Here is a 15,040-nt window from a genome sequence, read left to right as displayed (position 1 = left end):
AATGGGTGATCAGGCCCCATGGTGGCTTCAACATGGCAGCAGTATTTTAGATGATAAATTTAGTGAAAGCAGAATATGGGTAGCAGGGTGTTTGAATAATCAAATCTGGATGTAACAGAGGTGTGGATAAGAGTTTCACCAGCAAATGGGTAGAATTGGGCAAATGTGCAGAGGTGGAAGTACAAAGTCTTAATTTGCTTGCAGACCACATGTCCAGAATCCATTTTGATGTTAAATATGTAAAGCAGTTTTATGAACTGCCGGATTTTGTTCAGGCACTTAGCAAAAAGTTGGTGCAATGAGGCTGAAATTATGATGAGAACAACAAAACCAGTGGCTGTTTATCAGTTTCTGCTCATTTCCTACTGGGTGTTGGGCAAGCAGGTTGGCTGTTTAGAGATGGCCAGAAGATCAAAAGCAATGATGTAATGTTGCAAGTGAACTTGTACTTGGAAAACTGTAATGTAAACATACAAAAAGGAAAAATGCTTCTGAGGGTAAAAATAAATTTTTGTTTGTCAGTTTACTAATTCAGATGAACATACATGAGAATTACATGTTGTACTTCTGGTAAGATGGCGGTGTGCTTGGATGCAGCTGCTTCTACAGACTCAACCAAAGATGTTGCTGTTTTTTTTTTAAACGTATTTTTTTTACGATCGCAAGATCCTACTGGACATTAAGAACTTAAAGTACTTCAGGTCTATCACATCAGCGAGTTGCTCATTGGTGGGAAAGCTGAAGGAGCTGGACTTGGTGCAGATCGTGATGCTGCCTGCGACAGAGAGGCATTGGTTCGCGAAGTCTAACAGCAGTTGATCGTCTCAGTCCCTTGTGACCGCAAGACTGTTTTGGATATTGGTGATGTGGAATGCTGTAAGTCCAATTCTTTGCTTTATTGGTGAGCAGCAGGAGCAGACAGCGGGGGAGCTGCCGAGGATTCGGCAGCAAGGACTAAGCCTTAATCTGCAATGTCACCTACTTGCAGCTGCCCGGGGGAAGCATCGGAGTCGGGCACTCCACCAGAGTGCAAGAGGCAGTGTGGTGCAGCATTCACGCTAGAGTTTGTGTGGTCCCCCAGTGTCTGTTTGGCAGAAGACAAGCTGGATTGTGTTCGACTGTGGACTCCTTCAATGTTCATGGACTTAGGGACTTGGATTTGTTTTTGGGTGTGACTGTATCATATATGTGCTGTTTGTGCCTCGTGCTGGGTATGGCTGTTGGTACTGTGTTTTGCACCTTGGCTCTGAGTAACTGTTTCATTTGGCTGTATTCATGTATGGTTGAATGCCAATTAAACTTGAACTTGGCATATTGCACAAAAGTAGTGATGCTTTGCTCGGTCAAATATAGAAGCCAGGATGTAGTAAACCCTGCTAATGAAGTGATTTATCTACTTTAAGCAGAATGGAGCAGAAGAATAATGGCTCAGTTTGCAAAGAGCTTGCCTACAGACAGCTGAATGAAACTCACAAGTGTTTAGTAATTTCATAACATTTCAAACTGATTAAGACAGGAAATACAATGTGTTACCCTGTGCACTCTGCAGAGTGTAAAGGCTCGCTAAATTGCTTACGTTTTTATCAAATGTTAAGAGCTTGCAATTTTTGAACCTTAAGTTAGCTGTGTCTTCAAGGTGGACGTTTTTACATGTCTGATGTTCACATTCTAAGAAATAGAAATGTTCGCAGGAACATTTAGGATATTTTATTTATGAGCAGGTTACTTCTTATTTAATGTCCTCAATATTTTGTCTGCAGGCCAGTTATTTTGCCGGGTTGAAGAGGAACATCTATGGGAATGTAAACAACTTGGAGCATATTCTCCAACAGTTCTTCTCAACACGCTGCTGTTTTTCAATACCAAATACTTTCAGTTGAAAAGTGTCAGTGAACATATGAAACTTTCGTTTGCTCATGTAATGAGGTGTACAAAGTCTTCGAAGCGGACCTATCTTCGATTCTTTCCACCAATGTATAAAAAGGACAAAGATATAGGTACGAACAAATTCACTTTTCATTAGCAAATATAAAGTAACTTAATTGGGAAGTGAATCCCAGAATGAATGGTTGTTTTTGCTTAGTACAGGTTTAGCCAATTTGTGCTCAGCCAAAATAGGAAAGCTGAGCCTCCCTGTAATCCCATGCTTGGTCAGAATTAGGAATCACTAACACAGTGTAGTTGGTAAAGTGCTCCTGTTATGTGGACAACAGCACAATCTTTGGTCAAATTGCAATTACTTTTATTTGAACCTGAATATAGTCTGTTTACTTCAGTCTATGACAACAGTGACTTGCGTCCGACTTTGTTGTAATAACTAATTCCTCATTCCTATTTCTACATGTACTTGTAACTGTATGAATTCAAATATTCACTACAGTGAGAAAATTCCTCAAATTCTGTTTTTGTTATGATGTGGGAATCTCCCTGAGATACAGAAGTGACTCTATTATGTCTAAACTTTCAAGACAAATAAATTGCATTATTTAAAGATTTGTATTAAATTTAAAGTATTAAATTGAAAAGATTAGCTTTATTTGTCACATGTACATTGGAACATACAGTGAAATGCCTTGTTTACATCAATGACCAACACAGTCCAAAGATATGCTGGGGGCAGTCTGCAAGCGTCACCACACTCTGGCACCAACATAACGTGGCCACAGCTTACTAACTCTTTACAATGTGAGCACCTAGAGGAACCCAGCAAACTCCTTACAGTGGAAATCGAACTCTCTTGCTGGTGTGTAAAGTGTTATTATGCTAGCCACTGTGTTACCATCCTGTCCCTGTACTGCAGAGTTAACTGAAATTTAAACAAGCCAAGCAGACGGGAAGTTATTGTTGATATAGGCAGTTGCCTGCGTGGTCACACCATATGATTAATGTCAAAGTGAAGAGGTTTTTGCTTTGACCATGGATTCAATTAACAAATTACACAGGAGTTGCACAGAAAATACAACACAGAGAAACATAGCAAGGCTAACGGAATAGGATTGATTGTGTTTTGCATTAGGGATATAGAGTAGATTCTGGTTAATTGGGACCAGTCCATTTTGGTCCAATTAAGCAACTGCCTCAATGAGTTGAAGATTTACGGAAATAGTTAGAAAGGTTTAAAAAGAGACAAACTACTGTTTAACTGAATAATGGATTATGCGTTTAAATGAAATACAGAACAACTTAGAACACTACCAATACTACTACACTGCTATAAGACTGTGAGTTAGTTCCTGATAGTTCTTGACAGATAAATTCATCCAGTGTATGCTGCCGTGTTCTTTTGATTGTCAATAAATGAACAGAATCAGCACAGACACCTAGTGCACATAATAGGCTGCCTTCGTACAAAGCTTTCGAGGTTATGTCCTCCAAAACTTCATTTTCATTGTAACATTCAAGATGATGGTTAATACCTTCACGTTCTTTGTAGTTCTAAACTTGTTGAAGGAGTGAATTTGTTTTATTTTCACGCCTGGCTATATCTGGCATCTCCAAGCCTGAATGCTTGGAACCACATTGAGCAAAACAATTCGGAGTTGTAATCCTCACCAGCTAACAGTGACAAAGACCATTGCTTTTTGAATAGAAACACATGCAACCGACGCTATTCAAAAATTGCTCTAAGCATGGCGTCGTGTATAAAAGCCACACAAGTGCACATGTCTGATGCTAGTTAAAAAGTGTTCAGCAACAGTCTCCTGCCCCAACTAAGTGGCACAGTGTTCTAAGTAAAGGGAATCCCAGCTATTTTCTCAATTGGCTTTTGTTCTTTAAGCAATGACTCAAATAAGTGGTGGCCATGATTAACTGATGGCCTGATTAACTGGAATCCACTGTATTGACATAGGTACTTCTTATAGTTCTATTTGCTTAAGAGTAGCGTTCTTTGACAGGAAGGTGATATGTACTTAATAAATTCAGTTTTTATTAAAGTTGATTATAATTCAATTTGGGTTATGATTCTACAGTTTTGAAAATCCATTTATAACAGTTACAGTCATTGATTATTAGGCTGAAATAAATTTATCTTAAACACATTGTCTATAGTTGGCAACAGGTGAATCTTAATTGTGAAATGAGGGTTTGTTAGTCAGAGGACACTGTTGCAGTTATGTATTTTTATTTCTAATGTAGATAAGCTACATTTACTATTTGGAAAGAGGAAGCGTACTGATGAGGAGGATGAAGGTGCAATGGAAATGGCTGAAAACACAGATAATCCACTCAGATGTCCAGTGCGTCTCTTTGAATTTTACCTGTCCAAGTGGTAAGCAAAAGCTCACTGGAAAAAAAAATCAATCTACAAATTTAAAGTAAACAGAATATAACAAGCAATATTGCATACTGATCTTCAACATATTGGTATAAAAATGAAATATAGTCATAGTCATACTTTATTGATCCCGGGGGAAATTGGTTTTCGTTACAGTTGCACCATAAATAATAAATAGTAATAGAACCATAAATAGTTAAATAGTAATATGTAAATTATGCCAGTAAATTATGAAATAAGTCCAGGACCAGCCTATTGGCTCAAGATGTCTGATCCTCCAAGGGAGGAGTTGTAAAGTTTGATGGCCACAGGCAGGAATGACTTCCTATGACGCTCTGTGCTGCATCTGGGTGGAATGAGTCTCTGGCTGAATGTACTCCTGTGCCCATCCAGTACATTATGTAGTGGATGGGAGACATTGTCCAAGATGGCATGCAACTTAGACAGCATCCTCTTTTCAGACACCACCGTGAGAGAGTCCAGTTCCATCCCCACAACATCACTGGCCTTATGAATGAGTTTGTTGATGCTGTTGGTGTCTGCTATCCTCAGCCTGCTGCCCCAGCACACAACAGCAAACATGATAGCATGATAGTATCCTTCACTATTAATAAAAAATATTAATATATCTGTTGATGACTTCTAACCAGTTGCTTTTTTTAAACTTTTCCCTAGTTCTGAGAGTGTGAAACTAAGAAGTGACATTTTCTACCTTCAGCCTGAGCGCTCATGTGTGCCTGACAGTCCAATGTGGTACTCAACCTTACCTACTGACCCTGCCATCCTAGATGCCATGTTAACTCGTATTCTGATGGTGCGGGAGGTACACGAAGAGCTTTCAAAGGTCACTCATGAAGATGCAGAAGTGGAAGATGCATCTGAATAAACTAGATTTCTATCTGTTTTTAAGCACTGAATTTTTGAATGCATGTACCTATGAAGAGTAACAGACTGCTAGGAGTAGAGTGAACTCCTTTTCTGGGTTGATTTAAGGGACAGGGAAGGGCGGGTTGATGAACACACTGGTCAAAAAAATCTTATGTTGATAATTACATTGACAGGAAATCTTGGTGCTTTAAAATAATTACAGTTTAAAAGATTTTTCTTGAAATGGACAAGTGATGTGGATCTGTTTTTACCCCAAGCATTTAAACTGGATTTTCATTGTGTAAACATATGTGTTTTTTTAATTTTAAAAACAATGTGTGACCTTCATTTTTAAGAAGAGCAGAAAAAGAGTTGAAGATAGGGTGTGGGGAAGGGAGCAGAAAGTATGCCAAGAAGTATTTAAATGACAATAATAAAGTTTGAAGGACATATTTTGAATGAATCTTTTAGTGAGACAGCATTTCGACCATTTAAATGTTAACACCTCTGTTTGAAAACACTTTAGTTTCTAGACTGTTGTTAACCACAGAACTACTTTTCTTTGGGGGGAAAAATAACATTGAATTGCATCTACTAACCCCTTGTTAAAATGTCCTGTGCTCACATTTTATTTAGAAAAAGATGTGTGTGCTGTAAGTTTAGATGTAGATGTGCACATGAGTATAACTTTGTATATTTTGAAGGTAATGGGGCAGCTAAAAAGATATTGTTATAAGTTTAGGTTCTTGCTGATGTTTTTGTACATACATTTTAATTACATTTATATCTTTACTGTGTATAAAATAAGTGCTTATGTGAAGCCTGATCAGTCTTTACATACTGCAGAGTCATTACGTTTGTAGAAAAGCCCAATGTACTCCCTGTTATATAATACAGTTTGCATTGTAGTAAACAGGCGTTTGTGTGACAGTACCTTTTACCTCTTCATTAACCGAGAAACACACTGTTCCCCAGTAACATAAACAATGGGAAACTTGAAAATAGTTAATACACTAGATACTGTTTTGAGTTTGGTTTCAACAAAGACCTTTTGTACATGGAAATTGCTGAACTTTAGACACATTGAATTCTTTTTTTGTTGTTCTTAAGGGAAGGACTGGGTTATAATGCACTTTCTTTCTGCTTCATTCTGTATATTTAAACATGTATGTTTTACATACCACTCGCCAGCTCAAGCATTCAGCAGGTAATGTGCTTGCTGCTGGACTGGAAGCTATAGTTAGAAGATTGACAACCGCAACGGAGAGGGACACTGATTGCATTTCTGTAATTTTCTTTCACAGTACTTATAGCTGTCCTCTGCTAGGTAAATTCAGACACGGTCTCATAACTGATCCATATTCACAGGACCTTCAGTTGGAGGGTTAATGCTGCAGTAAGAAGCCCCAGCTGGTGATTTCTTGGCCCTTCTGAAAACAATGATGGGAACATAGAAATTCATTGAATTGGAAGCCATTCGTCAATTAGATGTCTCCTTTCACTCCTTGAGAGAGTTTTGGCAAATATGATTTTAATTGTCATTTAAAAAATTTCTGACGAGTTTAAATTTGCCAGTGTTCAACAGGTTAGGAATGGTCATTGAAACATAGTTTAATTCCTGAGTGAATTGACTGCTAATAGAAAGATTTTACACATTGGCACCCTTAGCACATGCCAGCAGTACTTACCTGAAAATAGTGCTTCCCCATGACTTTTCATCCCTAAGCAGTAATGGAGAAATCTCTCGCACACTGCATAGCTTTCCCTCTGTATTTACCTGTTACCAGTGCATTTTTTAAAAAGTTTTGTTGACTAAATTTTTCAGTGGAAAGCTAATGCTGGGAAACTGAAGAACTTGCCATCTTTCTGCAACTTGTGTCAATGTTAACCTATACCCAGTTCAGGTAAAGCAAAGGTTAAGATGCAGATTGAAACTCCACCAACCCAACAATGTGCCTTAACCAATGTCTGGATGAGTATCCCTGTTGCACAATGTAGATATTCCATGTTACATCATGAAGTGACATAATTAATGTGGTGTCAATTTGTGTCGAATTCTGAGCAATATTGTGTTGTCTTGCTCTGGTTGTGACTACCTGAATTTAGTTATGTCAGGTCCTTATAACCAGCACGCAAGAAGAAGCATTCATACTGTTGAAGTGGGGGTGGGGTCAAAGCCAGATCCCAGAAGAAAGGGTTGCCTCCAACCTATTGTATCACCTCAACCAACTGCAAGTGCTTTCCTCAAAAATTCCTGCATCTCCGCAGATCATGTAAATCAGAGGGCAGGGGACAAAACACATTTATGTTTGATTAAAATGGAGGAGGAGAACTCGATGGGGTTTGGAGGAGGTTTGGAAAGCACTTAGCTTAGTTTCCAGAGTTGGTACATTTTGCAAATATATCAGCAACACCTGAATGCTATCACTAGGAAATGAATGATGTCATCATAAAATGATCAGGTTTTAACTAAAATTGGAGCAAAAAATAAACTGGAATTCAGCGGGTCGAGAACCAGTTGTTGGGGGGCGGGGGGGGAAGAGTGTAGTCAATGTTTCAGATTGAGACCCTGGTTCAGGGTTTTGAGCTACAGCATTGGACATTTCTTCTTCCACAGATACTACTCAACCCGCTGAGTTCCCCCAGCAGTTTGTTTTCTTGGTCCAGATTACAGCATTTACAGTCTCTTGTGTCTTCATTTAAATAAAACTGAATGTGTTGCAAAATGCTAATATTTGTTCAAAATAGAACCTACCGTTCTTTACTAATCATTGAAGAATATAAAACCTTTTAATGGGCTAAAGTAACTGTTATTTTATAATACATTTTTCCATATTTCAACTGAAATATTACAGTGATACAAGTACATTTTAAAGTTATTGTCAACTTTTTTTGAGGGGGGTGGATGGGGAAGTTTTCAAGCAGATTAAAATTTGTGGAACAATCAGGAATGATATTCTGAAATCCCATTTGAAATCTGTATCCTTTCTGCCAGGATCATGGTGCTGCAGGACTTTTTCTTTTGCACAGTAATATCCTTTTTAAAAATTTTTTTGAAAGTTGACTGACTATGATCATGTTGTAGATCATACCTTTGTTTGTAACACTTCTATCCGTACACCCGGTATAAAGTGCAAGGCATTGTACCAAACAACTATGCCCCTTCAATAAAATATTTATCAGTAAGAACTACAGAATTCAGCTGCTGTCATTAATGAGCCTTTTTAAAGTTTTTAGTCAAACCTTAATTCAACATGGTAAATGAACAAAAGTAAGTGAATATTTATGTTATCTGAATAAAACTTTTTTTTAAAACTACAGCAATTTGCATTTGTTACTGCTTGGGTGTAATTTTCTCTATTGAAAGTTAAACTAATGAATATCTTCTGTTGTAGTTAAATGTGAGTAGTCAAGGGCAGCGCAGTGGTACAGCTGGTGGAGCGATTGCCTCTTAGCACCAGAGACCAAGGTTCAAACCTGATACCAGGTGCTATCTGGCAGAGACTGCACATTCTCCTTGAGACTGCTCAAGTTCTCCTTCGCATCTGAAAAGATATACATTAATTGGACATTGTGAATTGTCCCTGGTGTAGATGAGTGGATGGCTGGTTCATTCAAAGACTTAATTAGATAATCGGTCTTCTACAGGTTAATGGAGGAGCATATGTTAACATACTCCACTCAGCAGCAGTAGAAAATGCCATGGATCTAGAAGATACTCGAATCATGTTTGAAAAGTAGGGGAGACATATTTCCATGAAGAACACTGCATTATCTTGAGATTATATCTAGCAATTTACCACTGACTACAACATTGTACTAAGTTTTTGGCTTTTCATTTTGGCTTGGTGTTGGCCAATTTACTGCCTTGTTTGCCTTGACTACATTCATTCGTGATAATGTAATGCATATGATTGGTATTATCAAGAAGATCCATCCAGCTTCAAGTATGGTGAAGGCTTCAAAGAAAACTGCCACTTAAATCTATTATTGAAGCATTGTTTTTCTATCTATGCTGTAGGTTTACTTCAGTTGTGCCTCCACAACTTGCCTCCAAAATAAGCTTCACAAATGCTAAATCAATTTCCTAGAAGTATTAACGAGTTTGTTAATTTCACCTCACCTCCCAATTCCTGCACAGCACTGACAGGAGCCAGGGATGGCCTGGTGATGATGGTTCAATGCGGGTGGATGAGACAGCAGAAAGATTGAGCAAATGAGATCGGACTGGCAGACTTAGCGGGTCAAGGTTCGTAAAGGAAACTGTGGCAAGCATTTATGACAGAATTTTACAGATGAACTTCAAAGTCATGGAATACTGAAACAGAACCTTTGGTGTACTAACTCCATGCTGACCATCACATCTCTATGCTAGTCCTATTTTAATTCCCAGGTTACTCGCCCACATTCATATCAACTTCCTCCCCAGATTCTACCTCACACTGGGCTCAACTCACCACAGCAATTTAAGGATGCCAATCAGCACAACTCTGGGATGTTGGAGGAAATTAGATCAAGTGGAGAGAATTCATGTGGTGCCAGCAGCACTGAGCTCAGTATTAAATCTGGATCACTAAAACTGTGAAGCAGTGGTTTGACCACTATTTTACCATTTTCTGTGTCCTGTTGTTGAAATTAGAAACCATAGAAAAACTACAGCACAGAAGCAGGCCTTCTTGCCCTTGTTGGCTGTGCCAAACCATTTTCTGCCTAGTCCCACTGACCTGCACAGGGACCATATCACTCCATACACTTCCCATCCATGTATTTGTCTGATTTATTCTTAAATGTTAAAAACCCGCATTTACCACCTTGTCTGGCAGCTTATTCCGCACTCCCACCACTCTGTGTGAAGAAGCCCCCCCCCAATGTTCCCTTTAAACTTTTCCCCCTTCACCCTTAACCCATGTCCTCTGGTTTTTTTCTCCCCTTGCCTCAGTGGAAAACGCCTGCTTGCAGATGAAGCCACACTCAGGTTAAAGGAACAACACCTTATATTCCGTCTGGGTAGCCTCCAACCTGATGGCATGACCATCGACTTCTCTAACTTCCGCTAATGCCCCACCTCCCCGTCGTACCCCATCTGTTGTTTATTTTTATACACACATTCTTTCTCTCACTCTCCTTTTTCTCCCTTGTCCCCCTGAATATACCCCTTGCCCATCCTCTGGGTTCTCCCCCCCCCACCTGTCTTTCTTCCCGGACCTCCTGTCCCATGATCCTCTCGTATCCCCTTTTGCCTATCACCCGTCCAGCTCTCGGCTCTATCCCTCCCCCTCCTGTCTTCTCCTATCATTTTGGATCTCCCCCTCCCCCTCCAACTTTCAAATCCCTTACTCACTCTTCCTTCAGTTAGTCCTGACGAAGGGTCTTGGCCTGAAACGTCGACTGTACCTCTTCCTAGAGATGCTGCCAGGCCTGCTGTGTTCACCAGCAACTTTGATGTGTGTTGCTTCTACCCCCACATCCAGGTCGTTAATAAAAATAATGAAAAGTAGAGGTCCCAGAACAGATCCTTGTGGGACACCACTAGTCACAATCCTCCAATCTGAATGTACTCCCTCCACCACCACCCTCTGCCTTCTGCAGGCAAGCCAATTCTGAATCCACCTGGCCAAACTTCCCTGGATCCCATGCCTTCTAACTTTCTGAATAAGCCTACCGTGTGGAACCTTGTCAAATGCCTTACTAAAATCCATATAGATCACATCCACTGCACTACCCTCATCTATATGCCTGGTCACCTCCTCAAAGTACTCTATCAGGCTTGTTAGACACGATCTGCCCTTCCCAAAGCCATGCTGACTGTCCCTGATCAGACCATGATTCTCTAAATGCCCATAGATCCTATCTCTAAGAATCTTTTCCAACAGCTTTCCCACCACAGACGTAAGGCTCACTGGTCTATAATTACCCGGACTATCCCTACTATCTTTTTTGAACAAGGGAACAACATTCGCCTCCCTCCAATCCTCCAGTACCATTCCCGTGGACAACGAGGACATAAAGATCCTAGCCAGAGGCTCAGCAATCTCTTCTCTCGCCTCGTGGAGCAGCCTGGGGAATATTCCATCAGGCCCCGGGGACTTATCTGTCCTAATGTATTTTAACAACTCCAACACCTCCTTTCCCTTAATATCAGCATGCTCCAGAACGTCAACCTCACTCATATTGTCCTCACCATCATCAAGTTCCCTCTCATTGGTGAATACCGAGGAGAAGTATTCATTGAGGACCTCGCTCACTTCCACAGCCTCCAGGCACATCTTCCCACCTTTATCTCTAATCGGTCCTACCTTCACTCCTGTCATCCTTTTTTTCTTCACATAATTGAAGAATGCCTTGGGGTTTTCCTTTACCCTACTCGCCAAGGCCTTCTCATGCCCCCTTCTTGCTCTTCTCAGCCCCTTCTTAAGCTCCTTTCTTGCTTCCCTATATTCCTCAATAGACCCAGCTGATCCTTGCTTCCTAAACCTCATGTATGCTACCTTCTTCCTTCTGACTAGATTTTCCACCTTACTTGTCACCCATGGTTCCTTCACCCTACCATTCTTTATCTTCCTCACCGGGACAAATTTATCCCTTACATCCTGCAAGAGATCTCTAAACATCGACCACATGTCCATAGTATATTTCCCTGCTAAAACATCATCCCAATTCACACCCGCAAGTTCTAACCTTATAGCCTCATAATTTGCCTTTCCCCAATTAAAAATTTTCCTGTCCTCTTTGATTCTATCCTTTTCCATGATAATTATAAAGGCCAGGGAGCGGTGGTCACTGTCCCCCAGATGCTCACCCACTGAGAGATCTGTGACCTGACCCGGTTCATTACCTAATACAAGATCTAGTATGGCATTCCCCCTAGTCGGCCTGTCCACATACTGTGACAGGAATCCATCCTAAACACACTTAACAAAGTGCCAATCAATATTAGGGAAGTTAAAGTCACCCATGATAACAACCCTGTTATTTTTGCACCTTTCCAAAATCTGCCTCCCAATCTGCTCCTCTGTATCTCTGCTGCTACCAGGGGGCCTATAGAATACCCCCAGTAGAGTAACTGCTCCCTTCCTGTTCCTGACTTCCACCCATATTGACTCAAGAGAGGATCCTGCTACATTACCCACCCTTTCTGTAGCTGTAATAATATCCCTGACCAGTAATGCCACCCCTCCTCCCCTTTTTCCGCCCTCTCTATCCCTTTTAAAGCACTGAAATCCAGGAATATTGAGAATCCATTCCTGCCCTGGTGCCAGCCAAGTCTCTGTAATGGCCACTACATCATAATTCCATGTATGTATCCAAGCTCTCAGTTCATCACTTTTGTTCCTGATGCTTCTTGCATTGAGGTACACACATTTCAGCCCTTCTACCTTACTGTCTTTACACCGTTTATTCTGCTTCTCTTTCCTCAAAGCCTCTCTGTATGTTAGATCTGGCTTTACTCCATGCACTTCTTTCACTGCTCTATCGCTCTGGGTCCCATCCCCCTCACAAATTAGTTTAAACCCTCCCGAACCATGCTAGCAAACCTACCTGTAAGGATATTGCTCCTCCTCAACAACCCATCCAATCTGTACAGGTCCCACCTTCCCCAGAAGAGATCCCAATGATCTAAAAATCTAAAACCCTGCTCCCTGCACCAACTCCTCAGCCATGCATTCAACTGCCATCTCCTCCAATTCTTACTATCTCGGTCACATAGCACTGGCAGCAATCCTGAGAACATCACCCTTGAGGTCCTGTTCTTCAGCCTTCTGCCTAATTCCCGAAACTCACACTTCAGGACCTCATCCCTCTTCCTGCCTATGTCGTTGGTCCCAACATGTATCACGACTTCTGGTTGCTTTCCCTCTCGTACCAGGATGTCGTGCACCTGGTCAGAGACATCCTGGACCCTGGCACCCGGGAGGCAACAAACCATGCGGGTGTCCTTCTCACGTCCGCAAAATCTCCTGTCTGCTCCCCTGACTATAGAGTCTCCAATGACGACAGCTCTCCTCTTCTCCGTCCCACCCTTCTGCACCACAGGGTCAGACTCAGTGCCAGAGGCCCTGCCACCGTGGCTCACACGTGGTCGGTCGTCCCCGCCGACGGTATCCAGGACGGTAAACTTATTATTCAGGGGAATGGCTACAGGGGTGTTCTGCACTACCTGTCTGCTCACCTTCGCTTTCCCTCCTCCGACTGTCACTCAACGACCTGCTTCCAGCAGCCTAGGTGTGACTACCTCCCTGTAGCTCTCATCTATGACTGCCTCATTTGAATTGCACAAAATGTAAAATCCCCTAATTTTTGTTGCTGTGTTTGATTCTTAAGGATTTTTTAAAATGACAGTTCTAAAGAAATTGCTATGCAATTTAATTTCTGACCCGCAGTTCTTCAATTTAACTTTCTGCTTCATCATTTGTAAATGAGATCACACCTTTGACTTTCAGTCACTGCCCCTACAGCACCTCAATTTTCATTGCATTTCTGTTTAAAAACTTTTGGGTTATTTCCTATACAGTATTAAAGAGGCAACAATTGTTCATTTACTGTACTTTACAAGTTTTATTTCCTCAGCTGTGGTATTTATAAAGACAAGCTTTAAGAGAGTGACACAGTGGTGCAGCTAATAGTGCTGCTGGATCTCAGCTAAAATGAACAGGGTTCAGTGCTGATGCTGTGGAGTTTGCATGCTTGTTTTTTTGACAGCATAAGCTTCCTCCAGGTCCTTTGGTTTCCTCCCATATTCCAAAAATGTGTGGCCTGATTGGGCAAATTAGAATGACAAATTAACCTATGTGTATAGGCGAGTGAGAGAATTGAAGGGAATGTGGAGAAAATAGGTGGCAGGGGAAACTAACAGGGAATGGGATTGCTCTATGAGCCAGTGTTTAGGATAAATGTTAGAACCTACAGTCCCTACATAATGGAGAAATAAGGTGACACTTTATAGTACAGGCGACCTGGGTTTAAATCTCGCTGCCGCCTATAAGTTGTTTGTACGTTCTCTCTGTGACTGTGTGGGTTTACTTCTGGTGCTCTGATTTCCTCCCACAGTCCAAAGATGTACCAGTTGGTAGGTTAATTGGTCTTGGTCATTGTAAATTGTCCTGATTAGGGTAGAAATAAATTGGGGGATTGCTGGGTGGCATGGCTTGAAGGGTTAGGAGGGCTTATTCTGTGGTGTATCTCAATAAATACATATAAGTGTGGTCAATATAGCCTTCTTCATGTGTAATTACTACTGGTAACTATATCAGTTACGTTGAAAGTTCTCTGTGCAGAGTCAAAGTTAACCAGACATAAATATTATGAAATATTGAAGGACCACACCACATTTTTCTCTAGACTGTGAGTTCTGATGAAGAGTCTCAGCTTGAAATGTTGATTGTTTACTCTTTCCCATAAATGCTGCTGGCCTGCTGAGTTCTTTCAACATTTTGTGTGTGTTGCTCCATAATCTAACCATTTTGCACAGAGGTTAATACTGATAGTTTCCTGTTCTTTGAAAGATTTTCAACTCCAGGATTTTTTTTTGCCTTTTCCATTAAGTATTTCAAGAAGTCCCTTGGAAAGATTACTTACCCCTTATCCGAAATTCCAAAATTCTTTTTTTTTGAGCACTGACAGGATGTCACAAATTGAAAATTCCACTAGGCCCTGATAAGGATTTCAGGCAATGCACAGGTCTCGGCACACCACTTAGAGTTCTGAGGAGTGACCTCACATATGTAATGAACATAAGTTAATGAAAAATAGAAAGTACTGCAGAAAGTGAAAAATGAATATCTGAATCGGGTACTGAAAGAGAGAACATACATTGCTTAACGGTATGCTAATCATGAAACGAGCAACGATCTATCACGATGAACTGAAAATTGAAGATAGTTGTGTATATTCAGCAGG

At 40.8% G+C, this 15,040-nt stretch overlaps 1 protein-coding gene across 7 annotated transcripts in view; it reads left to right on the top strand.

Annotated features, from left to right (window-relative positions):
• LOC134338194 (zinc finger MYM-type protein 4-like) overlaps positions 1–8,453 on the top strand; it is a 228,336-nt gene extending 219,883 nt beyond the window's left edge. For all 7 annotated transcript variants that reach the window (XM_063033844.1, XM_063033847.1, XM_063033846.1 and 4 more), the window contains 3 exons: positions 1,761–1,997; positions 4,138–4,270; positions 4,952–8,453. In XM_063033844.1, coding sequence (XP_062889914.1) covers positions 1,761–1,997; positions 4,138–4,270; positions 4,952–5,162 — 581 coding nt within the window. In that variant the 3' untranslated portion in view covers positions 5,163–8,453. The remainder of the gene's footprint in view (positions 1–1,760; positions 1,998–4,137; positions 4,271–4,951) is intronic.
• Positions 8,454–15,040: the final 6,587 nt, after the last annotated feature.

This window comes from Mobula hypostoma, chromosome 26 (genome assembly GCF_963921235.1).
Source record: "Mobula hypostoma chromosome 26, sMobHyp1.1, whole genome shotgun sequence".
Classification (NCBI taxonomy): domain Eukaryota; kingdom Metazoa; phylum Chordata; class Chondrichthyes; order Myliobatiformes; family Myliobatidae; genus Mobula; species Mobula hypostoma.
The sequence above is the reverse complement of the archived record's forward strand: the minus strand, read 5'-3'. Positions and strand labels throughout refer to the sequence as shown.